The 27159-nt window shown below is 41.9% G+C and overlaps 1 protein-coding gene and 1 long non-coding RNA gene across 3 annotated transcripts in view; one reads left to right on the top strand and one right to left on the bottom strand.

Annotated features, from left to right (window-relative positions):
- Positions 1-23488, bottom strand: part of LOC133485464 (uncharacterized) — a 232799-nt gene extending 209311 nt beyond the window's left edge. Inside the window, exons 1-2 of the long non-coding RNA XR_009790701.1 lie at positions 23287-23488; positions 23123-23217 (exon numbers count right to left, since the gene is read on the bottom strand). This is a non-coding gene — a long non-coding RNA (uncharacterized LOC133485464). The remainder of the gene's footprint in view (positions 1-23122; positions 23218-23286) is intronic.
- On the top strand, positions 22782-27013 carry cuedc2 (CUE domain containing 2). 2 transcript variants are annotated; one of them, XR_009790700.1, is made up of 9 exons: positions 22782-22967; positions 23634-23720; positions 23800-23943; positions 24325-24386; positions 24468-24598; positions 25709-25925; positions 26029-26093; positions 26243-26303; positions 26394-26473. XR_009790700.1 is itself a non-coding variant. In XM_061789169.1 (9 exons), the coding sequence occupies exons 2-9, from the start codon at positions 23647-23649 to the stop codon at positions 26538-26540; spliced, it is 852 nt and encodes a 283-aa protein (XP_061645153.1). In that variant the 5' UTR covers positions 22797-22967; positions 23634-23646; the 3' UTR covers positions 26541-27013. The 2 variants fall into 2 exon arrangements, 1 of the variants encoding a protein (XP_061645153.1); XM_061789169.1 differs by having other exon boundaries at positions 22797-22967; positions 25758-25925; positions 26394-27013.
- Positions 27014-27159: the final 146 nt, after the last annotated feature.

Here is a 27159-nt window from a genome sequence, read left to right on the forward strand (position 1 = left end):
AGTTTAGTTTGAATTCCTTATCGGGGGAGAAAGTGTCTGCCCTGAAAAAACACGTGCCAAGCTTACTGAAAGGTGAACTTTGGCGCGGGAAAACCGCTAATGTACGTACGCGTTAATCCCTGTCACGATTAAGTGCAAATCGGATTAGGATATGTGACACACGTGTGTTTTTACAGGTGCTTCTGTGTGAGAGTTAGACTTCCAAGGAACGAAGCAAAGTGCAAACTCATTAACGCCAAAGAGAAAAGGCAAGGTAAGCTGTGTGTTGCCGTGCAAATACTGCCACACTCGCTGATTAAACCTCTCACTCTCCAACTGCATCATAATCCTGCCAGGAACTCAGCCTGGCAAATTATTTCGGGTGAGGGGGAGAGAGAGAGAGAGAGAGAGAGAGAAAAAAAAATCCACAGAGGATAGCTTCCAAATGAGCGTCAGTCCCGATCTGAGGAAACAGGGCCTAATATCCCCATCGCCTCGGCCCTCCAAGGAAAAAAAACCGCTTTGCAAGCAAATTCCATCTTCTTCAGCAATCATTCCCATCTCAGTCTGATGTTCCCGCAGCAATATCTGCTTGCAATATCAGATCACAGCAAATAAAAGGTGTGTAATGGGGGACATTAGAGGGGGCCAGTTTAGAGAGGCAGGATTTAATTTGCATGGCAGATTAGGCCTCCAGTTCCACCGGTGGGGCCACGGCCTCGGGGGCAAAATCACCTCTTTTTCCTCCTTCCCTCCGTCTCTTTCATTCTTTTATTAATAGGATCTAGTCCCTTCAAAGCTATGAAGTCAATTGAGCAAGCATGAGTCTAATCTGATTTCAAATTCAGCATGAAAACGCTTAACCAGTGGCCCAGGCTCCATGCTGTTTTCTTGCTGCTGTTGGGCAGCAGGAGATGAGGGGATAACGCAAGTGAGGCCAACAGAATCATCCTCAAAGTAGATTTGTTTGGGTTTTTTTCCCTTCTTCCCTCCTGCTTAAAATGTACTTTATGCACATGTACAAAATGGCAAAGAATCCCTGAGTGTTGTGTACAAAATAAATACATGTTAGATCTCCGAGGCTAGCTAGTTCCAAATCGAAAGAGAGGGGAAGCACGACTGGAGGCTTTTTTTTTTTTTTTGGTTTCCGCCCTCAGCGCACCGGTCTGACTGGGGCCAAGTTCCGCCTCAATGCCCCGGCGAAGCTCAGCATTACACAGGCAGACAAATACACACAGACTCACAGCTGGGGTTACCAGTTATTAGACAGCAAGCGGGGAGAGGCAAGTCCACTTTTTTCACAAAATCATGCATTCATAAATACATTTACAGGCTCTGGACTCACCGCAACACATAACTGAGTGACATGGAGTCGCTTGACAGCTTGAAACGCTGGATGGAAGACACAAAGAGTCGCTGTAATTGGCTGTACAGGCTTTCAAAGAAGAATATTGGCACAAATAGCTCATCATAATCAAAAATCCTGAAAATCATATCGTCCTCATTCGTCCCTGCTGCATTCATCGTTACCTGCGAGCACCTGCAGTGTCGTCTCAACTGGCTTTGTAACATTTCGCCTGTCTCTGCATAGTTCACTCGCAACAGGTACATTATGATGGTCATAGATATACTTTCAGCATATCTCTGTACGGTAAACCCCAGCTTATTGTGGGGGAGACGTTCCAAACCCACGCAGAGAAGGTGATAATTCACGAGAGAGAGCGAGAGAGACCATATCAAAAGCTTTTCTTATCGTGTTACCGCGCTCGCATGCTTTCAAAAGCATTCAAACTTATGTAAACTTATTAAAACAGCATTTCTAAAGCATTCCTTAGCCCCTGTTCTCATGCTATTGTTTTGATTTGTCAAACTGACACAAAGAGAATTCAATCATGTATATTTAAACTCCCAAATGTTCAACGGAAGCCCATACTCATACTCATACTCATACTCGTTCGTGATAGAAAATGTGTCGCCGTTTGGATACCATGATTTTAAAACTGCAGTATACCTTCAAACCGATAACCGGCCCATGCCTATTCACACACAGGCTTACGTATATTATACCTGGAGACTACCACTGAAGCTTAGTTGGTGACCTTCTCTGCATCTTCCTCTTGCTCTTAATAACGCTCTCCCAGCAAACCTGAATGCTGCCCAGCACGACACCGAAGAGGCGCGACTCTAAATTCAGACTTGCCTTTATATGCCTGCCGTAGTGTAAAAACCCGTTTCAAAAAGATGTCTTCAAATCTACAATATAGCAGGGGCGCAAACGATGAACCGCGATAGAGCGGGGGAACACTGTAACTCCGTCCCCGCCCCGATCCACGCCTTATTAACATAGAAGGCAAGAGCGGCGGCAACAATGTTTTGCGAACAGTTCATGCATTACCACACAAGGGAGGGTGAGCACCATGCATCCCTGCATCGCAGACACACACACACGTGTTCCCCAGTGTGATGCTCTCGGAGAAGAAATAAAAAGAAAAAGAAAAAAAGAAAAACAACACAACACCGCTGATCAGAGCTGCTCAGCCCACCTGCTATGCACTCGGGGGGGGGGGGGGGGGGGCTGACAGAAGCAGTGATGTTTGAGATGCAGGGAGCCCTAAGTTTGTCCAGCCTTGATTTGTAAAAACTCCAGCTCCTCCTGGCCCGTTGCTCGGCTGGGGACGCAAACTCGACAACACGATAAAGCTATGTTTGCACGACATCAATGTTGACAAAACAATCCCCATTTACACGGACCTGCAAAAGCGGCTGAAAAGGCTGCAATGTACATGCCGGGCCAGTAGTTGGCGATGGCTGGTTGTACCTCCGAACCAAACAGTCTTCTAAATACCGTTTGTCGACAGATACAGTGCCTTGAAAAAGTATTGTAAATAATACTGCAAAATAACTCAAATAAAATAAAAACAATCACTGAAAAACCAAATCGGCGCTAATTAATTTCATACACAAGCTTGGTCACAGAACGACTTAAAACTTTGCATGTCGAGGTGTACTATTCTTTCAAGAGTATGTTTTTGAAATCAACAGCGTCTCTGTCCGATGAATCAACAATCAAATCCACCTCATCGACAGAAATCTTTTGGAGTAATCGATGAATGTGCCCGCACGTACACATACGAGGAGCGTATGAATGAAAAGTGCGGGTGGTGTTGTTTGATTTGTAAAACACGGCTCAGCAAAGCAAGCAATTCGAGGTTCTTCGCTGACATCGCTTGACTGTATTCCTTCAGCCTTCACGTCAAAGGATTTGTCACCTTCGCAGTGGGGCCTGCGCGCCGTGCTTTTCACGAGCCACAATAGGCCAACGGAGGAAGGAAGAAAACTTCAACAATCCTCCTGTGAGGATTTGGGAACTTATATAACTCCCAATTATTACAACTTCTTCTCGCAGCCTTTCTTTGCCGGGCCTCCCCTCTGTTTGCAAGACTTACAAAATATCCGCAGTGCCACTGAAGAGTGTATAATGCCTGTGTGCCCACATGACTGGCGAAAAACACTCCTGCTCTTTCTGCCCCGCTGAGTCCTGCTGCATAATGGGGGTCTTGAAGGCTGTGGGCTCAGAAGAAGGCCTGCCTAACAAAGCCTTGGTGGCTCGCAGCGACAGGAGAGAGGCTGTTTGTGAGCCGGATGCCAAAAAACTCATTTCGGGGAGGGTGTCTGTGGGATGCAGTGTGACAGTGTAAGGTTTTGATATTTTTTGGCAGGAGGGGGGGGGGGGGGGGGGGGGGGGGGGGGGGGGGGGGGGGGGGGGGGCGATACACTGTGTTGGTCTTTTGTGAAGGTCCAGAGAGTTGGTCGGAGAAGTTCACAAATTGGTTCAGAATACATTTTACAAGTCAGGAATCTTTTAAAAGTGGAATTCTTTGACCTACATTCAATCAGATCAATGAAGTATTCTGAGTACAGTATTTCCATATCCCTTCCCCTCACTCAGCATCTCTGTCTGCACATTCAGTCACCATTCACTTTCCTTTTTAGCTCCACGGGAGCGAACCTGTTTACCTGATGGGTGGTCTTAGACTGGGCTAAACTAAAGCCCCTGCCATCTAAGTGTAGAGTAGCCGCTAATCCGATTTCAGGAAACAGTCAAAACCCCACACCACACGTCCCACCGCTGCAGCCCCCCCCCCCCCCCCCCCGTGCATTTCCAGATCCCCGTTTGTTCCCTTCTGATACAAGGGGAAAGAAAATGCAGCGGTGCCTTGCGATACGAGTATAATTCATTCTTTGACCCCGCTTGGAACGTAAAATAATTGTATCACAAATCATCTTTTCCCATTGAAATGAATGGAAATGCCATTAATCAGTTCCATCCTCCCCACCCCAAAAAAAACTATTAAAAAAGTTTGTATTTTGATGAGGAAAAGTAGCACTTCATAATATTGTCCTTATATTTAAAAAAAGTATAAAAACAGTAGATTGAAAGAATTAAAAAGAATTAAACCACTTTTGCGACACCGCATCAATTGAATGGCCGTTGTGCTGGTCTTTCGGGTGTGCCTCGATACACTGTTCATTGAGATGTCGCAAATCAGTACGGCACTAATACTGGTTGTTGTTCACACAGGGTAAAGAATATATGATGAGTACTGTTGTGTTGCCTGTCTACATGTGTGGCTGCACCGTTTGTGCTCTATCCGCTGCAACATAGATGCTATTTAGCATTAGCATTAAGCTAGCGGACTGAAAGGTTAAGCTATGTGGTTGTTTTAAATCTACAATATGCAATTCTCTTTGGTAAACTTCAAATGGGAATTGCAAGAAACAGCTTGAATCCGCTTTTTGGAATTGAATTGTTCACTATTTGCCAAAGTGCAGTGAATGAGTTTGAGACTCTTTGGGGATTGAGGAGTAAACAAATAAACTTGACGTTCAGTGTTGTAGCTGTGCCTTTAAGAGGTGTGGCCTAGTGAGTGACATCAGGAACATGGCCGGATGTGACTTTTGGCTTACTGTAGCCGTGATTGGCCATTAATTGACTTCAAGCCCTCCTCGTAAGTCAAGGAAACATTTGAAAGGGAAATGACTGATTGTGATGTAGTATTTGTTGATCGGTCATGACATAATATATAAACTGAAGGTTTTTGTTAAGTTTTGTTGCATAGACGGGACTCGTGTGTGTGTGTGTGTGTGTGTGTGTGTGTATGGCCCTTTAATAAGGTTCATCAAGTCGGACATATTACCTGCTCGCCGGCAGGTCTCCCTCTTGAATGCGCTCGGCCCTCTCCGGGATGTTACATAGGGCAAACATAAAGCAGTGTTTCATGGTTCTGCGGCTTATCGGGCCTCTTAAAGTATGTGAGACATACCAGGAAACAAAGTAGCGTCTTTGTACGCCCACCAGCGGGGCGAGCGTATCCCTTTCACGGGCCACACATCGGACTCTGGTCTACACCTGGACTGAAACTTTCCTTTAGCGCGGCAAAAAAACTATAGCCATACAATATAAACTTTACAATCAGAGCGTAAATAGGTATTGTTTCAACTTCTCAGGCTTAAAGAAGTCAAATTGAAGACTTTATGGGACCTTCGACCACATTGCAAACTCGCCCTATGTTGTTTAGAGTGCCTGTGGCATTTTAACACCTTTGAACAATGGATTTAAGGGTTAAGTGTATTTTTTTCCAGGATGGTAAAGGCCTTCATTTTGTGAAATTAGGTTTCAGACTTTAAAAAGATGCACAGACAAGCTGAAGATAAAAATGAGGCCTAATTACAATGACTGGATTGATGTTTTGATAACTCAGTGACATTTGGCCCCAACAGAGTAAATCATTAAAAGAGCTCATCCAAATCCAAATGTCCCATAATACATCGAAACTTACACCCTGTGCATATCATTTTATATTTGGGCATGGATGTGATTGTTCTTTTGTATGTCGGAAGTAGATCTCAAATAACAAACTGATTCTAATTTAAATCTCAACACACAAAAGGCACTGAGCCCTTGTGAGTATGACTTCCTGTGTGCGGATGAGAGGCCTCTGCCGTGACCCATATACAGCTCTGCGGCGAGGAGCGAGCGGAGCTTGGAGAAAGCATGGCCTCAGCTGGCCAAACACGAGCAGTACAAGCCAGCGCTTCGTTTTCAGTGGCGTGGAGGGAGAACCGGTTTAAGGACATCATGGTGACAAATAACCAAACAAACAAAAGCATCTTTTCTTCTTTTTTTGTGTTTGGTGACACCTTCCCATTAAAAAAGACAGGCCAACTACTCCTTAAACGAATCAAAGCATATGAATAAAATCCCAAGACATGCAAACACATAATGACTGTGAGTCAATGTGTGTGTGTGTGTGTGTGTGTGTGTGTGACATGAGTGGATTGGTGTCACCGCGTCACAGCTGATCCCTGGCGTACTGTCAAACAAACAGAGACCCTACGGGCCTTTTTTTTGTTTGTTATAACACAACCGAGTGTCCATACGGCATCTGTCAAGTGGTTGTATTACCACTGTGTGTCTCTGTGGGCATATTTGTGCACTTTGTGTATTGGGGGTATGCATATTTTGTGAATACAGCGGTGTCCCGAGATACGAGTTTCCCGATTTCCGAGTTTTTGGGGTTTTGTTTTTTTTTAGATACTAGTCATCTAATTTTTGCTTTGAGTTCAGATACAAGCACTGTATACTCTTATATATTCTTATATATATTCTTTAACTTCTTTGAAATATGACAATATTACAGCATCTTACTGAGTCCTTTACATTCGAAGTACAATTCTGCGCAACTGTATTATACTGCCTCCTGATGCGCAAGGCGGGCACACCACAAGGAGCAGCACAATGAATTGAATGGCAACGTTAAATCATGAGGCCCAAACTGTTTAATTCTTTAGCTTCAATTCAATTATATTATTGCTCTGTTTTCATAAATCACAATATTGTTGTGTTATTTTTCTTTTTTGAAAACATAAAAATGTTAAAAACGGATAAATGGCATTTCCATTCATTTCAGTGGATAAAGCTGATTTGCGATGCGATCGCTTTGGCAACCGGCCTGATAATGGCATGAATTTCAGTAAACTCGCTCCACGGTATATGATTCTAATTTCTGAGTCAGACTTTTGCTTTGCTGGCTAATCTGGATTACTGATTCTACCTCTACCTCCAATACACCTGTTATGTGCCCTCCCTTTCTTCCGGCTTCCTCCTGTGTTTATTTGCCCACGCTTGAATAAAAGGTCACGCTTGTGACTGCAGCCAATGTTGACCTTGGTTTAACCCCTCCCGCCACGGTAGCCGTGCTCCATAAACAGCCAGGAAAGACTCCGCGTCTGGTGTTAAAAGCCCCCACTGTCTAAATTACGAAAGGTAAATAGTGATTTGGATTGTGGCGCTACTGCTGCTTTAGCTACGCCATTGTCCTCACGTTGCGTTAAACAAGGCTGAACAGCCCACTGCAACACTCTTATATCAATAATTGTGTTATTCTATTGGTGATACAGAGAGAACTGAAGGCCACATGAGTGGAAAAGGTCGTTTTCTTTGTGAAGTGGAAGATCCAATGTTGAACGCAGTCTGTTCAGGACACTGGTTGACCTCAGATGTTTTCGCATTCAGACAATTTTCCCATAGGAAACAGTGTAAATGGATTTCATCTGTTTTAGGGTTAGCACAAAACATTTTACTATACAGTGAAGTTTGAAGTAACATTTTTTTTAACGTTCTCAATGATCATACAAGTGCAAAATAAGAATTTTCTTTATTTCCTTCATGGTCATTCAAGTGTAAACTAAGTGGGGGGGAAACTTAACCATTAATCATGTCATATCCTCGCTTTATGTGTTTTCAGAAACTGAATGAATTCAAAGTGAAATAAGGTATTTTTCTTTCTTAATATAAATGTGTTTAAATGAAGGTTAAAGTATAACAATAGTGTCTCTATAAATAAAACATGGACTCTCCTAAAGTCTTGAGTCACTGACTGCAGCAGAAACCAAACATAGCAGCACTGCAAAGAATGTCGTCATTATTTAAAACCCAAAACACATCAACGTGACTGTGTATAAAAATATCCAAATGAGAAACCCCTGGTTAAAAAAAAAAAGAATAAATAATACACGATTAAGTGTATTTGCAAGCAGGCCATTACTCGTCGACTGTCACACTTAAATGATGGGATGAATGATTGGGTAATAAAAAAGACCTGATGAAATCAATAAGGACTGTCCGGAAGTCTATTTATTAAGACTTCAACATTATATGACGCGCTCAAACAATGGCTCGAGGCGACGCATTTATTTGTTTTGATGCCATGTGCTACTGAGCAAAGTGCTGAGCGGGCGCTTTTATAGAAGCCTCTTGAAAAGGCACCGAGGAGCTCGCTGGGTTCCTTGAGTAGACACAGACAAGACTGCTCCCTCCAGGTTAACCGCTTTTCTTAATGTCGCCACGCTGGCCAAGTTTCTTTCAGGGGGTGAAAGTCAAACAGGGCCCAGTGAAAGACTTTATCTCCCATTAGTGGAAAGGGGGTCGGGGGGTCGGGGGGGGGGGGGGTAAATGGCTCTCCTGTGAGCAAGCGGTTAAAGCAGGACAGGATAAAGGGCCTCTCCACACACACTTGCTCAGACAGATTAGCGAGGTGACGCTCGTCTCGAGGACGGAAAATGTTTGTACGCGCACAGGAGAGCACTCCGAGCTCAGCAGTGTCACCATTACGCGTATCGCCAGGAATTAGCGCAAAGCCGCGGCTCGCCGGCAATTAAAAAGCTCACGCTGATGCGTTATTTTGGGGCTACAGAACAGTGGTGGTTTGAACCGGCAACCCTCACTGTTAATCCCAAAATGTATCTTAACATTTCTTTATGACCAAATTGTCATCATAACACTCACAGGCTTCCAATTTGTATTTTTGGATTGTTTGTTCACCGGATGGCGCTACTTATTCCCTACTCAAAGTATGCAGCAAAATACTGCATAATGGTATGTATGTAAAAAGATTCTTTTTGTTTTTATTATGGAGAGGAAATCCCGAAACTATAATTCATATTTGAAAATGTATATTTCAGGCAAGTTGTTGTAAAAGATGTACTCGCGTAAAATATATTAACACAGTGGAACCTTGATTTAACAGACTAATAGGAGGAAGGGGACGTCTGTTAAAGCCGACAGCCATTGAAGCACTTTTACAGTACAAAATTGTTTCGTCCTTTATTTCAATTCACAAAATGAGTGTAACTGAGTATAAAATAAAAAGCTTTAAAATCTTTGAAAAGTTTTTCAGCTTATACAAATTGACCTCAATGCTGCATGAGGTAACTGGACACCCTTTGAAGGCAGTTAATTCCAAAATCCGTTCAATCGGGGTCCCTTAAATCGAAGTTCCGCTGTATATAATATTTTTCAAACAGTTTTTGGATCATTACCATTCAGTGAAAACATGTCTTCTGAAGGCCCAAACCTATTTTACGCTTGATTTTAGCAAGCCCCTCTTTTAGAAAAAACGAATTCAAACTCAACCTCCTCCTTACTTCTCAAGTGGGGGAAAAACATGCAAAATCACAAGCTTATTGCTCCAATGGCAGCGTCCAGGCCCTGATTGCGTTGCAGCCAAGAAGTCAATGTTACATGCTCAGTTAGCAGGTGAAACCAAGCAGGCAGATGTGTCTGCAGCCTCAGTAGACATTCACCGGGCCCTGATGCTGCCCGCCCGCCCGCCCGCCCGCCCGCCCGCGTCTGCGACACGCTTTCTAGCCAAGTCAGCTGCTCAGGAGCCATGTTGCTGAGCATGTATATGTGTGAGGAACACAGAAAGACGTGAGAATGTGAGAATGTTGCAACAGGGGGAAAAAAATAATGCACTCCTCCAAGTCTATTATTTTGTGTCACAGTGTTTCTCAACCTTTGTTTGCATTAGAAAAATCTCATAGCCCATTACCAAACAAAACTGTCACCACTAGTATATATACTGAACTAATGATGATCTTCTGTCAATTTACTCTCAAATGTACTTAGTGTGCAGCAGTTTTATATATATATATATATATATATATATATATATACACACATATATTCTGCTGTATGAATGGCAACAGGTGGACACACAGGTTTATTGTACATTCTGCCATCTAGTGGAGGAGCATTGAATTGTTCTGTTCTACGTCTATAACTATACGTCGCTGGCATAGATAGCTGAACAAAGATACATTATTTGTAGTCAACGATTAATCATTTTCAGACCAATTATGTGATTATTGGATCATTTCCCAGGGCAAAATGCATTACAGTGGGTGTGAATGACTATTCGATGGCCCCCAAAATGTGAAGTTTCTCAACATTGAAATGGAGAACATACCATTATAAACAGGGTTGTACATAATATTTGTCTGGTTCTTAAAGGAGGAGGCCTACCAGAGGTTGTTGCTTGGTGCTAATTTCTTTTCTTTCCCCCCGACCCACTGACATCACTGGATGAACTTAAAGACCATGCTGATTTGGCATAGTTCTGTTGTGTTTTAGAGTAATACTTAGCAATATTTAGAATTTTATATGTACCTGTGGCCAGAAAGCGAAGTGCGCAGAGTGCCTGTTGCTGGAATTCACTGGTACAATCAATAAATGGAGCGATCGATCATTGCCAACAGCCTCTCAAAATATCGACGCTCTCCTTATTCTCGCCCATTTCCTCTTCTTTGTGGCCATCCGCGCCATGTTTTTGTGGTTCAATAAAAAAAATAATACAGTATTTTTTTATGTGTGCCATTTTTTACCCTCCCGTGGAGCCAAATAAGGTAACCAAAGTATTAGGAACATCTCGTGAAATTAAATTCCACACCACTGAAAATGTTCAATCATTACCTTTAAAATGTATTATCTTTGTGAAGATGGATTTTTATATATATATATATATATACTGTAGCTACTGTATTTGTTGACATTATATGTACCTAAGCGTCCTATTAGTTAATCTACTCCACCTGGATTAGTAAAAATCCAAATAGTCCCTTTCAATGTAACATAAGAATAAACTTCACATGTTTGGTGCACAAAAGTGCAACTATAACTTTCATTTCCCCCCGAAACATGCCGAAATGTCATGCCTGCTCATTATGGACAAAGCGAAGTCGCAGTGGAAGTATGTCGGCTAGAGCGACGGGCCTGAGAACACAATAGCCCTCCTTCTCGGAGTATGTAACCGGAGACTTTCATAAAGTCCCGGCCCGCAAATAACGAGCCGCGCTCGGCTCGCGTTTCGACAACAAGGGCCGGCATTATGGAACTCGAGCTCTGGTTTGAAGAAGGCCACCAAATGTCAGAGAGCAACAAGTGCGCAACATAATGTACACAGTAAATTAAGAAGCATTAAAAGATGGCTATTTATACTGCAGTCCATGTAATATGATGATGAAAAAAGCCTCGGTGAAGGCTTTCTTCAGTACAAATCAACAATACGCAATGCTTGTATAAAGTACAATGGTGCCTCGAGATCTGGTACAGGCTCCCCCCCCCCAAAGAAATCTGCAATGTTTTTAATGGCAAAATAGCACTCTCTCTATTATTTCAATAAATACAGTAGAGAAATGACATCATTAAAGAAAATGAAAAAAGAATGAAACCGTTTTTTGTCACACTTTCTGATTCAAATCAAAGCACCTTGTGCTGCTCATTCTGATGTATGTGCCTTGGCCACCTGGGGGCAGTATAACTCTCAATTCAGACCATGTGTCACACTTTCCTGCCCACACTTCAAAAAGTCAAAATCTTACCAAGAATATTATTATTTCTAGTCAGTATTTCTAACCTGATTACACTTAAAATAAGACTCTTCACCTGAAAAGTAACGTCTGCAGACAATTTTCATTTATTTCAAGCTTACTTGAAGTGCGTGGAAACAAATGATTGTCAGTGTTTCTGCATTATTAATACAAAGGCAGATTCCTCCACTTATTTCAAGTGACATTTTGCCTGAAACAAGTGAAAATTCCCTCAAGACATGTGACTTTTTAGGTGATGAGTCTTATTTCAAGTGGAATCAGATTAGCTTTGACCAGAAACAAGACAAACATTTCGGTAAGATTTTGACTTTTCGCAGCGTGGATGAAACAGCCGATCATATCGCAGCGGGGCGAGATCCAATGAGTCGTTCTTTGTAGAGGATAAAGAGTACAGTTTAAGACTGTCACATGTGTTGCTGTGCCATTTGTGTTCAAATATCAGGTTATAACGCAGCCACACTGATGCTAATTATTGCCTATTTTAGCATTAGCCTTGAGCTAACCGACTAAAAGCGAAGCTATGTGGTTGTTTTTAGTACACAAGGTGCAATTCTCTTTGTTTCATGTTTAGGTTGACAGTTAACCTCAACTGAGAGTGGCAATAACCAGCTTCAAGCCTCTTTTTTGAAGAATATTCGCTAATTCTATCCGACACCGCCACCACACGGAACTTTGCGCTTCAAAATCACAGCAAGAAATCAAGCGGATGACAGCTCATATCTCCCTCCCGGCACCACTGGAGGTTTGATTGAGCAGAATGACCAAAAGAGAGCAGATTGCGGTGAAATAAGTCATATAATGGAAGTGAACCTTTCCCTTAAAACATGAGTCTGTATTGTATCAATAGTTTATTACAAGCAACCAATGAGTGTGGGAGCTTTTCAGGCCTCCCTGTTGCTTAAGGTTGTGACCCCACTTTTTAGTTTTCCCGGGGCTGTTGGGTTAATGAAGTAACAACAAACTGAGCCCGCGGCTAATTTGGAGTGGCACTTCCTGCACCCCCCGCCAGCCCCCCCCCCCCCCCCCCTCCCTCCCTTGTCTCCACGAAGACGTATTTCATTTTCTCTTATCTCTGCCTCAGTCATGTGGCTTTCCGCATGGACGCCCATGTCTCCCCCAGTTGCAAGACTAATGGAAACTTCGTTAATGTCATTAATCTGCCGACCAGGACGCGGACCAAACATGTTTAACCTTCCCGGCCGGGGTGGGCCGCCGCCGCCAAAGCTGCAGCAAGTGTCCGCACACGGTCCGCACATTCGATAAAGTCAGTCAAATGAGGACAACATGTCTCTTTTACTCACCCAAACATTTAGCAACGTCTGCAAGTTTGCCTGTTCTGTGATGTTGTTGTAATTTAAAAAGTGAATCATTTCATCATGCAACCTATACAGTGGTACCTCAATTTACCAGTGACGCGGCTTCTTCGAGACTTTTTCGAGACACGATAGTTAGCAATTCTTCCAAAATGAGGCCGAGCAGCTGTTTTTTTGCCACTCCCAGCTGAAGTTTACAATCAAACTCAACAGAAAACATTGTGTATTTAAAACAAGGGACGTCCACTTGCTTAATCCTAACACACACTGAAAAACATCATAGAAGAGCATTAATGTCGCAGTGTTATAACCCTTCAACAACGGATATTTGAACACAAAGCAGTGTAGCAACACATGGAGTAGACGGACAATAAATCAATAATCACAGGCAAAAGAAAAATGAAAATTAAAAATAATAATAATCACACGCACGTTTACATGTTGACGACGTTCGTCATTGAGAGAGAGGAACATGATTGAAGTCTCCGGAGACTCAGACGACGTTGGGATGCGGAAATTGTTATCCCGCCATCCCAGCGTGTACGACATCGCTCGCAGTGAAGTTTGAAAGTAAACAAACAAGTGCAGTTCTCTAACAGCGGTTGGTTAGTTTGTTCGTTGGCGAGTAACACACAAACACAAGATCCCAGCCCAAGAAAACACACACACACACAACAACATGTATGCATAATGATGATTTGACCTCCATTTATTGTGTTTTGCCTGAACTGAACTTTGATTTTGTATTTTTTTTTGTTTTGTTGCAACTATCTCTGTTATTTCTTTTCCGATCAGCCTCACTCGAGCGAGCGGGCCCTTTCTACATGACAGCACGCTCACTTCCACCATGCACATTCAAACAATGGCAATGTCAAAAGACTGCTTAATGACTAATCAGCTGGCTTTGATTCATTCCTCATTCAAAGCGCCCTTATTGACACATTCCAGCCGCTCCATGAATGGGCACTCTCAGCCGTGTGTGGCGTATACTTTCATTCATAAAGAAGAAAACAAGACCGGAGAAGGGGAGCAAGGTCGTGGGGGTGCGGAAAAAAAAAGAAAAAGAGAAAGCTCTCTGGAAGGATGGGTAACCCAGGGGACATCATTTTCTTTTGTGTGGCACTCAGCTTATGGGGCCAAATGCCAGCAGGCTTACCCGCACACTGTCTGTCTGTGTGTGTCCCTCTTTCCTTTGCACACAGTAATTAGGAGGATCTTAATTGAGAGGGGGTTTATTAGTGTCTGAGGAAGGCTTTAAACGTCACTTTAATTAAGGGGGATTCGGCAGACAGCTTGTGTGGCGATGTCACCCGTTTTATAAAATCCTTGTTTGGGCACAACAAGGAAAATCGAAACGGGTCTTTAAAAGGAAGGCAGCGGGAAGGGAAGGGAACGGGAGGGGAGGGGAAGGGCAAGGGGGGCTTTCCAGGGGAGGTTGTCTAGACCTGCGGTCAGACACAGAAAAGTTGCTCTGACCCCGGCCGAGCATCCAGATGACGGCATTATCTGCGTGTGCAACGTGTGTGCAAAGGGAAGTAAATCGGCCTAGCAAAGCGCCTCACCCTCTAAAATCACCTGGCTACAAAAATTCCAAAGGGGGGATTCATTTATTCTCAGCATATCCTATGGCCGCTCATGCGGGATATAAAATCAGAGATTATTTCCTGCTTGGTTAACCCGCATCCGGCCAGTCGCTTGCACAAAGCCACTCTAATGTTACCATTAGTTATGCTCCTCTGGTGGCCAAAAGATTGATCCCAGACACTTGGAATCCAATAAATGTGTACGCGAATGGTCGGGGGAGATAACGGGAAACCCGCGAGATGGCGAGAATTGCCGATCTGCGTCGAAACATGATAGATCTCACCGTCACATAATATTATTCGGTGGGACTTTCAAGCCTTTCTATTCCGGTCTTTTGATTTAACGTTACTCACGCCTACAACGGGCCAATTGAAAATGTTCCATCGCCATTGTTGGGGAGTAACTAATTACATGTAACGAGATTACAATCCTTACAAATGTATGGATAATGTAATCCATTATATTACTGGGACAAAGTGTTTCATTAAATTACAGTTGCTTTTGGTAGTTTCCATCATTACAATTTGAAAAACAGTCGCCCCCCCCCCATATCAATTCTTCCTCCTAAAGCTGACGCTTGTGATTGCCTCGCTGGTCCTACTCTCAAAGATGATATGGTTTTTTGGGTTTTTTCAAATATGACATCAAATTGCCACCAATCTATTAGTTTGTCTGAGATTTTGAAAGAGTTAGATTCATAGTTACGCTTTTGAAAACAAAAGAACTTTGACTTTTGAATAGTTTCATCTTTATAGTTTTGGACTTCTTTTTTGGAAAATTCACTTATCTGGTTTGACATACGAAGCGATATTGTCTAAATTGTGCACATTTGTCATTAGGTCGACATGGTATTATGACCCAAAATATTGTGAAGTGCTTTTTAATGAGTAAAAATAGCACTGTACTATATTGTACTTTATAAAAACATACAGTAATGATATACTGTAATTAAATCAAATGTAAAGAATTAAACGTGTTTCGCTTCAGCTCAACAGACATTGTGCTGCTCCTTCCGGTGTGCACGCCTTGGCCACCGTATAATACGGACATCGGGATTTATAGAGAGAGACTCGTCATTCCTCAGTCAGCTGCACTAAGATTAGTCATTCTTTGCTGACGATAAAGAATGTATGGCTGTGAATATTACATATATATATATATATATATATATTCTGTCATCATTTGCGTTGAAATATATGTTGCTTAAGAGGGTGTAACACCGCCACATAGATGCTATCCATGAGCCCATCTATGACCTTTCCTGTTATCTGTTAGTAATAACCTGGCGCTGGCTGTTTTAAATACAAAACATGCAATTCTCTTTGTTTGACCTTAGTTTGACAGTAAACTTCCACGGGGAGTAGCAACTTAAAGCCTCTTTTTAGGAAGACTTGTTTAGCGATTCTATCCGTCAAAGCAGAATATTGGACAAGCAACGGCTCGTATCTTGAAAAGCCAGGTCACTCGCATTTCGAGGCGCCGCTGCACTGAAAAGGGACAGTCGGGCCCCCTTCGGTCACACAGCACACGAGTGAAAGAGCACCTTCTCGATGACCACAAAACAACATATACTCGCTCATAAAAGCCAGTGTTGTCACAGACATCATGGGGCTATAAACGTAGTCTTCCACAATAACCGCAGCTGCCGGGAGCCTGCGTTCGGGATCTGATAATGGGCCCGAGGGGAAACGACAACGTGCTCACGGAGCAGGGATTGTCCGCAAGACAGATAAGGAGTCGCTGGGATGGGTTATCAGCTAGTTTATGGGGTGTCGCTATACGGTGAAAACACTCACCTGTTCAGGCAGGGGAGAAAGAGAAAAACAAAACAAAACAAAAAAACATAGCATCACACCTCCTACTATGTAGTCGTGCTACTCGACGAGGTCATGAAGACATCTTGGACACTTTTTCAAGAGTGGAAATAGGTCTTGCTGCTTACAAAATACACAATACTCTCTCTCTCAAGTTGGGAGCATTTGAACTCAAAATGGCACAAAATTAACAGCTTAAAAAAAGTCTCCCTCTTAATGGGATCAAATGGACTTCAAATGAATACAACACATTGAACCTTCAAAGTTGAGAGTCCCCAAAAGTAATACAATGTTACATTACTTTTTTGTGGGGGGATTTTAAAGTTCAAACCATCAATATATAGCCCTTGGATCATTTTGAAAGTGAAAAAAGAGATTGTGGGAGAACATTTTGAGAATTAGTATTGCCCATGTCGAAAATTGAGTTACAATAATCTTCAGAAGTTTTGTGCCTTTATATACAATCATTCTGATCAGTTTCGATACACACATGTACAGTAGATGATAAAGTTTTTTAAAAATGAAAGTTCATTAAATATAAAGATTTTCATGATGTACTTGTATAAAAACAGAGGTGAAAAGATAATTATTCATTCTAACGATGCTGTGATTTTACTGGTCCGACTCCCTTGACATAAAATTAGGTTCCTGAACCACAATGAGTATAATCGGGCATAAAAGCTAAATATGGTCAATTGAATATTTCTTTCCCAAACCCATAGTATTGGACTGTCCCTGTTATTTTGACGCATTATTAACCCATGTACAGTGTTGAGAACAAATCAACGGACTCTCTGGAATGCTTGAACTGTCCGAGAAGTGTTGTCAATCTCCATCTCTGCGGGAGCAGCGCGGCATAATGTCGCCGCGAGATTGAAAAGGTTTTGGCTCACATATCTTTGAATGATGCGGCGGCTCGGCCAATATGAGCCCTTTTTTTTCCTGGCAGAAACCCCCCCCCCCCCAACTGCTGGCAACTGCTTTGTTTAAAATATGACTAAAACATCACCTGCAAAGTTAATAATAATGTTTTATTGGCGGTGTCAGTTTGAGCTCGAAACAAAGTAGTTTCATTGAATTTCCTACGGCAATGAATAAACGCTGTAACAACTCAGAAGTCAACCGGCGTTAGAGAACAGATGGACTGTGTTCGACTTTGGGGTTGCCAGCAGGATGCTTGTGTGCACGCGTCTGAGCGTGTTTTAGCGAGGGAGCGTTGAAATGACTGGAAGCAGCTCCTTGACTAAGATAAATGGCAGTTAACGGGGAGAAACACAGCGGTGATGTGCCTTGTGGTGTTTACAAAAGAGGTGCTGTGAAAACACTTCCTGTGTCATGCTGAGCCATTTTCAAGACAAAAACAACTCTTTTACAAACCTACATCTCCTTTTCAAGTTGTTAATTTGTGTCAAAGTGCACAAACTCACGCAAAGCAGCGGTTGTTTCGGATACAAAAGCACACTTTGTAAATTTCAATTTTCCAGTAGCTTTCCCCATCAGATAACAACTGCATCTCTATGAATAATTCAGATTGATTTTGTTATCATCTTCAGGCAGCTTGTCCAACTCATACAGGGAAAGAAATGCGAACCAAATTTCATTTGAAATTACTGCTGCTGCGTAAGTATACTTTTAGATTAAATAACACAGCTTTACGGTGTATATAGAACATTTTCTTTCAGTATAAAATGCGGGGCTGTGCGGGGGGGCGGGGATATCATCGTCTGCGGCGAGCAGAGACGGAGGCCGCGAATGTCTGACAGCCCTTTGCGACAACAGATGTTTTTACAGAGGGGTGTCTTCTCTCCGCTGAGCAGTCTCACACATGAGAGACCCCCAAAAGCTGCGGATAAACATCCAGAAAATCAACATGTAAATTTGTAACTGCCACATCTCAGACTGGCGGGGCCCCACACACACACACACACACACACACCAAAAAAAAAAGGACAGCGAAGAACATGTCTGTATTATAGACTTTACATGTGAGGCATGGAATGTGAATTTCAATACTCGAAATAAAATAATAAAACACACACACACACACACACACACAGAGCACTGTCGTGTGTTATGGTGAAAAGATAAGTCGCTATTGATCCAGGTTGTGGGCAAAGGCTGCACTATTGACAGGAAGACAGAAGACGTCGGAGGGGCGATATTTCATACATTTGGTCTGTTCACTCCATCAATGTGAAAGGGGCTGCTTTTTTTCGGGGCTGTATATAATAACACGTGTGCTCTTTATTTCCCTCAGATCAATGGTAATGTGCGGGGGGGGCCGCCGAAGATGGATGCCATGGACAGGTTAACCTATCGACTGCTCAACAGAGACACACGGATGGAGACAAGGGGGGGGGGGTCCGACCCATCATTTGCTGACGCAAAGCGAACATAATTGTACACAGAGTCGGTCGGCCCACTCATAATATCAGCTGGAGGCAAGAGCGTATCGAGATCCTTCTTAGTATACGGCTGGTGATTGCGCTAATTTAATTAGAATGTTTTATTGTCTTCAATCGGGCGTGTTAGGACAAGACTGAATGCAAATATTAAAAGAGGCAAAAGTCTTAATGTTATGAGATTATAGTCTGAATATTGTGAGAAGTTGTGACATCAGAAGTAGAAAGTCAGAATGCGCTCAAAATACTACAAGAAAAAAATTGCAGGCTTACGGGAATAAAATCGTAATGTTACAGCAGTAAAGTACAAATATATATATATATATACATTTTGAAAAAGTCACACAGCTACAATAATACGGTGCTGGCTTTTATAATGTTACAAAAGAAATTCTTAATATTATGAAAATATGGCCTAAACTTAGTATGCCTCGAGGGAATCGGGATTACTGGGGCTCAGCAATCCTGACCTGTCCTGACTTTTGTAATGTTACAAAAATAAAGTACGAAAATTACGAGGAAAAAAAGTCATAGTTATGAGAAGAAAGTCATAAAGTCAAGTCAACATGAGAATAATCTTACAAGAATAAATTCATAATATTACAGGAAAAGCTCGCTCTATCACGACATCAGATTGTGACGTTAAAAGAGTAAACATTTTGGATAAAAATGTCTTAATATCACAATTGTAACCCAAAGAGAATAAACGGCGTATTACTGTATTGTGACAATAAGGTTGTCGTTTTTCCAAGAAAAAAAGATGTCATATTATGAGAGTAAACTTTTACAAATCAATGTCATAATTCCCACATTTTCAAGGCATCAGCCATATAGTCATCAGATAATATCATTACTGTATATACATTATTTTAGTCCAATGAATTATTCACTTAGTTTTTTTTCTGTGTGACAGTAATACTCATTTGTAGCCTCCTACCCCTAACAACAAAATATATATTTTTACGTACTGTACCTGAATAGGCCAGTCCATGTAAAATTCCCAAAATGGCCTGTTGACGGTGTCACTTGTTGGCGCAAATCACGTTACATGTTTAATGACACAAATCAGTGGTGTAAAATGCTCATTTGAAACGTAAATTGCGTCCGTCAGAAATCCAAACTAGTTTGCTAGAAGTTATTAATGTGCGCCGATTTCTCCTGGTTTCCGGATACGCTTTGACCGCAAAGTACAGCGGCCTTTAAGGCTCAACCCTCTTTTTGGAAGGGGCTCCCTTTCTATGTGCAATCTCACTAATAAAGCTCTGTGTTTGTATTGCGACTTTGAATGAGGGGGGGGGGGGGGTCTCAAGTGAAAAAGAGGACGGCGGGCAGATGGGAAGACAGGCTAGGCCCACATAGGTGGCCCGGATCTGGATCGGGTCAAGCTCGCACTGGGACAACATGCCAGCCAATCTCTTATCCCTTCAAGCCAATCACTTGTATTCAAGTACAAAAAAAACAACTTTGACTTTACACGTGTCATTAACAGTTTGTCACAGCGACACAATACCATTTGAAAAAGCTTTGAAAATGAATTAGAGAAGAAGATTTTGATTAAAGACAGGCTATGATTATGGGGGAAAGCTCGTATTGTGCAATTTCTGATTAATTAAAGCGTTCTGTGCTTGAATTCACACTGTAAATGCCCCCTTTATGATGCTCGGAGACAGCCACGCTAAGTGAAATTCGGTTTTCAACAAACTCGCCCCTGCAAATAATGTGCTGATATGATCTGTGAGCGTTTCAGCAGAAACTATCGAATCATTCGAAGCCATTATATTACGGATGCAATGCTACACATTGGCTTGGAAAATACAATAAAAATCCAAATATGAAGTCACTGTGGCTGAACTGCAAATTGTACGTTAATAGAATAATACAGCTCTCGCAGGCAGACAGCTCTGAGCGTTATTCTCTGAAGTTGGCCAAAGGGTCATTCATTTGGCTCATTCAATGTTTTGTTGATGAGAATTGTAATTGATGTTGTTGTTTTTTTCTTTAGCTCAGACATCCACGCCGTCGACCCCCCTCCGCCCCCCAGTTGTCATTGTCTGAATGGAAATGGAAATGGAAATGTGCGCCAGCCGTACGTACAAGATCCACGTTCGGAGCCCCGGCTCAACATTGTTGAACGACACGCTTGATTTTGCTCCCGGCATAAAGGTGCGCAACCCTGCAAAAAAAGCCCCATTAGCACATGTTAAGGTTCGACTTGCACATACTAATATTTATTGATGTCTGAAATGTTTTCTTCAAGGTTTGTTTCGTGTGCACTGTGTGCGTGTTTGGGAATGAACGCAATAAATCATTGGCACTTAGACGATGATGGTCTGATTTACACATTCATGACTCATTGCTTTATTTGAACATGTAAAGAGAAAAAAACTAACCCTATATAGTATCTAAAATGAGACAGAGAAAATAGATGTTTTTGAAAAAGAAGCATTTGGCAGTTTCAGTTCAAAAGGAGTACGAAGATGTATAAAACTTATATAGTCCTCCTAAAACCGATATATCATATTATTACAATATCTATACTCTATTATAGAAATGTATCCAAATAATAATAATATATATGATAATTATATCTCATGCTGATACGAGTGTTTATGTGTAACATTTTTGGTGAAATTCGTGTGTGTGTATTAAGATTAACAAAACAAAAACAGTATATTGACGGAATCAAAACAGCCCTGCTTTACCCGGGTTTCAAATGTTTTGCAAATACTACGACTTTAGGTGCTCTGTAGAAGAATAGTAATCTGAATTACCTTCCACATACAGCTCCAGCTCAACTTGAATGGGACGCGCAATATATATTTCCATCCTCGTGGTTATTTTATTTAAGGAGGTTTCAAAACGCTCCGAGCGGATGCGCTCCACTTCTTATTAATAACTCCATGCTGCCACCTTGTGTCCTCGTGGTTCCTTTGCGCCCACTAATTTGAATGATTGATCATTCACACACCCCTACTGTAAACTCATTGCAACTCAACACAGTTGACTTTGTTCTATTGTCTTTACTTTACCAAATGAATGGGTTTTAATCAAGTGATAAAGCATTAAATGGGATGCTGTATATCATCTAGGCCTATTAAAAGTCCAGTATGGTATGGCTTTACAGTAGAAGCGTCGTGTGGTTTATGATATTTGCTTTCATAAGACATGTGCAAAAATAAGGTATTGCGAGAATAAATAAAACTGCTTAGCTAGGTTAAAAAAATGAAAAAGAAAAAGAACAAAAACTGATGTACAAAAACAAAGGAAAATAAACTAAACAAAATGTCAACAATGATGCAGTGGCTTGTGCTGTATGATGTGATGACAAAAATGTCAGGAAAAGCCTACTAGAACACCTACATTTGTGCATTCTCGTAGAGTTTCGCTCACATTGCAGCAAGACAACAAAAAAAATATCTCATAGTTCAACGAGAGTTCAGCCGAGTTCATCTACTATATTTCTCCTTGAAAAGACACATCGAGCAAGAGGAGAGCGAGCAGACAATGGCATTAAGGATTCATAGGTACATGGACGACACAGGTGAGGGGAACTGAGAGCACTAGCTGATGACCTCACCGATGTTGCTTCAGATAACACCAAAGTCATCAACTATGCGTGGGAAACTACTAAAAGACATGACTTACTGTATGTCCTTTTTGGTTTGTTTTTGTTTTTTGCGCTAGCTTGACCAATACGCAATCAGCGAATAATAGCCACTTGAACGATGGATATGGAGTTCAATGAAGAAAAAAAAAGTCAATATGGAGGGGGGGGGGGGGGTGAAATGATGAACTCTTATGTTAGAAACACTTGAGAACGTTTGATATTGTGCGAGGGGAAATGCATGTTTCCTTCAAAACACGACGATATGTTCAACAAAGTCCGCTATATACACCTATTCTTCTTCTGCTTGATATCTGAAAAGTCCCCAAAACACATTCCTATTGTGCAGTGCATGCGGTTGAACGGAGCTGCCTGTTTTTACAATGTGAGGAAATGACGTCCCCAATGTTGTGAATTGCTAATAAGCTTCCACGCGCACTCCGAGAGCCGCTCGGACTCGAGCCTCCTGCACTGACGCTTTTCTCAGGAATATCTTTGAGGCACCGTGAGAGCCCTTCATGTCCTCACACTGTCGGACATTGTGAGTCGGCGTCGTTTCGAGGTTTCAGACAGAAGATGAGGCTGTTTTGCTTAGCCTTTTAGCTGTTAGCCAATTAGCTAACTAGCGACAGCCTCCCCCGTGTTCTTAGTAACACTAATATATATATATATATATATATTTTTTTTAAAGCTTACCTGGTATTTGCCGTCGTTTGTGAAGGGTTAGATGTTGGTTGACATCACCGAGTGACTAAAAGTTGAGAAAATTCCTCCGTCTTGGTGTTAATGTGCTGTAAAATAACACAAGAGGTTAGCTTGGAGTTAGCATTGCTAGGTCGCTAATTGTACGCTCGACTTACGACTACTGAGAATTGTCGCTGAATGACGAAACCTGAACACCGTGTAATTGTTTTTGTTTTTTTGGACTGATATACGTGCATTCAATTTCTTGTTAGTTCTTAACAAACGCAGCGTGTGGCTTCCTCAGCCATTTGTTGTTAATGGCTATACAATATACAGTTAGGTCGTGCGCTAAACTAAACGGCTTGTATATTAGGGAAAGAAAATAAAAAAAAAAGTTGTTTTGCAACTTGTTCACGTAAGTGTGCCCCATTTGATGTGACAAGCAGGGTGGCTGCGCTTGGTATGGGGTGGGCCAGACCACTCCCACCCAATATAGCTTTCTGCATTTTCCTCCTCTGTGCAGTTAAAAAGCCACCATGGACCTCCACAAAATCATCCACGGCGCGTTGCACGACTTCTTACAGACTTACATCCCCGATGCAGATCTCAGGTAAGCGCTCGCATCCGATTCACAGCTTTATGTTTCATGGTGTGCTCTTGGCCAGTGTTACCGCAAGCTCTTGTTACAGCACGCTGGATGACGTCCTCCTGTCCTATATCACTGGAGTTCTGGAAGATCTTGGCTCCCAGCAGAGTGTGGAAGAGAACTTTGACGTGGAGGTGTTCGCCGAGATGCTGGAGGCGTACGTACCGGGATTTGCCGAAATCGACAGGTGACGTCAACACTTTATCCCCATTTCAGTGAGTCAAAAGACCAAAAAATGCAATGACTTCAGCGTTTGATACTTGACAAAGCCAACTAGGCTAACGTGAGCATGTTTTATTTAAAGTGGACTTAGTAGCCATTTTATTCCCAGTCTAAGTTTGAATTTGTGGGTGATTTTTTTTTATATGTAATTCTAATCTATTACTGGGAGAAAATGTCTAGTTATTAAATTACAGTTGCTTTTGGAAATTCCCATGATTTATATAGCTGCAAAAGGTCAGGTATTTTTTTTGTTTTTTAATCACTTCCTACTTCTAAAGCCAATGCTTCTGATTGGCTCTCTGTGGTCATGTGACATATTTGCAACTAATGTGTTTTTACGTTGCAGCGTCAAAGTGTGTGAAATGATGTTTGGCCTGGCGTCGGCACTCGCTGCAGCTCGCACGTCAGGTACTCCTCCTGCTCTCGTTTTGTGTTGTCACTTTGCAGGGCGCCGATCGACACTCAGCTTGTGAATGTGTTCCTTTCTAGTGACCGGAGAAAACAGCGTGCCAAAGCCGGAAGACCGCTCATTTGAAAACACCCCCCGCCTACCGAGTGAACCCCCACCTGGCAGGGAAATGCAGTGCCTTCAAACACAAACAGAGGGCGCCATTGCCAAGGTAATACAGTAGTCATAGTTTATTGTATCTCAAACCAGGGGCTCACGTAATTGCAGCACTGAAAATATTAAAAGCGCACCGGATTCAACAGTGTCACTGCGCATTTATGTACCAAGCAGTTCACATTTTCTTTTTTTGGGTGGGGGGCGGCGTGGTCGACAGGACTCAAGCCGTGTTGTGTCGTTGGCCAGCGATTCGTTCGAACGAGCAAATCTTTTTGAGTGAGCGTACTGAATGGAATCAGCTTACAAATGGCAATATTTGACATCGGAATGTATTGGGAATTCGCCTTTCCGTTCCTTTCGACGTGTGCCTCGTCGCTTGCCGTGCTGTGAGCAACACTACAGACTAGGGCTAAAAGCAACGATTGTTTTGATAATCGGTTAATCTGTCAATTATTTTGTTTCAATTAATCGCTGAATGGGAGGGAAAAAAACTGCTATTAAAAAGCTACATTGTTTCAAATTGAAAATGCGCCACCATATTTACTATGATTCAATTATTGGTTTGGTCAGTAAAATGTCAGAATAGGAAATATTGTTTAGCATTGTTTTCCAAATTCAAAGCAGATGATTGCAAATGATATAATAAGTTTTATCGATTTAGCATTTACTGTTGAGAGGCTGAAATTGCAAGGATTTGGGCAATTCTCTAAATGCTTAATCGATTATAAAAATTGATTAGTTGTCAATTAATCGATTATTTGTTGCACTTCTACTGCCGCAGCATCGTTGTTCATCTCTCGTTATTTGCATTTAGTGAAACATATATTACGGACACGCAATTTACACGCCGCCATTTCACCTCTTTAAGAACGGTTTGGTTTTTTTTTAATTCAAATTAGACTTATTTACCTGATTATAAATGTATAATACCCTAAATAAAAATGGTTAGCTTTAACCTGGAACCAGAAATAAAAACAACTCATTTGACTCAATTCACAAAAAATGGAAATGTGACTTGTCATTTTGAAGTCGGAATGGTGGAGAAATGTGGAAGGAATAGAAAAAGTGAAAATTGGCACAATAATCATTTTTAAAAAGTTAAGAATTTTGGTGCAGAATAACGCGCGCGTGTGTGTGTGTGTGTGTGTGTGTGAATACTCCTCAGCATTCACACAAGCAGTGGGGCGTGACTTTCTGTAATACTGCGTTGCCAGCTACCAGTGTCAGAGTTGGAAACCCAGGAGCAGCACCTTCTGGAGATGTTCCCCAAGTGCAGTCTGTCCGAGGCCCGCAGCGCTCTGTCTATTGCCAAAGGCGACATGGACGAAGCCGTACGCCTTATCATCGAGGGCGACGTCCAACTCAGCCCCACACCGCTCAACGTGCGTGTCCACCTTTTGCTTTATTTTTCACCTCAGTCACGTCAATGTTGTCACGTGGAGGAAAGGGAAAAACAAAAACAATAACTGCATTTTGTGCCCTAAGGTCAATCAAGGGAAGAATATCTCCTCAGTGGCCGATCAGAAACTGAAAGAAAGCATCCTTGAGAAGTAAGTGACTAAGCACAGGTAAATACTGCCATTGATTGATCATTTGAATTTGGGAAAAATGGTCAAAAGTCGGATTGGTCGTAAAAATGCAATCGAGTCGACTCCGTATGGAATGCCAAAATCAAATGCAAAATGGTGACTTTTTGCAGGTACATGCTCGTCGACAACGAAGAGGACAAAAAGACACATCGACCTGTCGCCCCCAAAGAGGTAAGAACTGAAGTCCGTCCGTCCATTTCTCGCCCGTCGGCAAACGTGTAGCTCCATTTTCACGCATGTTCTGTTTTCAATTTGGGGCAGGCTCCCAAAAAGTTGGTCCGCTACCACGGCAACCAGGTGGTGAGCACCAAAGGAGAACGCTACCAGGTGGTGAAGAAGAGCGAGACGGATGACATGAAGAAGACGTACGTCAACCTCAAGCCGGCTCGCAAATACCGATTTCACTGACAGCACGGCGGGTATAACCACACATATTATGTTGACTCACAGTATTTTGTTTTATTTATACAATGTGAATTGGAATTTCCTTTCTCAAACGTAGTGAGCTTATTTTCAATGATGTTGCCATGGTGTGTACACTTGTTGTTAATGTTTTTCTGTTACATTTGCTTTTGGAATTTTCAGGTTTTTAATTGCACATTTTGCACATAACGCAACTTACTGTGCATACATTATTTTACAGAATATCAAACGAGTGTTTCTGAGCAATCTGTGGTTTAGATTTGCGGGTATATTTATTATTCGATGGGGTCTTTTCAGTTATTGCCACATTATTCGCATAAAAGAGTTGCGTCGCAAGAGTATAAGCTAAACGCGTCTTTGAAGAGAAATGTTGATGCGTGATGAAAAATTTGCAAGTCGAAATTGTGGTTTTATCCAAAAGATTTAAAAAAAAAAAAAAAGTAGGATCAAATTAAAGGGACATTTTGGAAATGCATGTTTTTATTGGACAATAAGCTTGATCATAAATAACATTCGAAGACATCTGTAACATAATCATATAGTGGTGCCTTGAGATACAATTCAATTGTAGCTAAAAACAGTCTTATCTTATCTAAAATCATCT

This window comes from Phyllopteryx taeniolatus, chromosome 11 (assembly GCF_024500385.1).
Source record: "Phyllopteryx taeniolatus isolate TA_2022b chromosome 11, UOR_Ptae_1.2, whole genome shotgun sequence".
In the NCBI taxonomy this organism is placed as follows: Eukaryota; Metazoa; Chordata; class Actinopteri; order Syngnathiformes; family Syngnathidae; genus Phyllopteryx; species Phyllopteryx taeniolatus.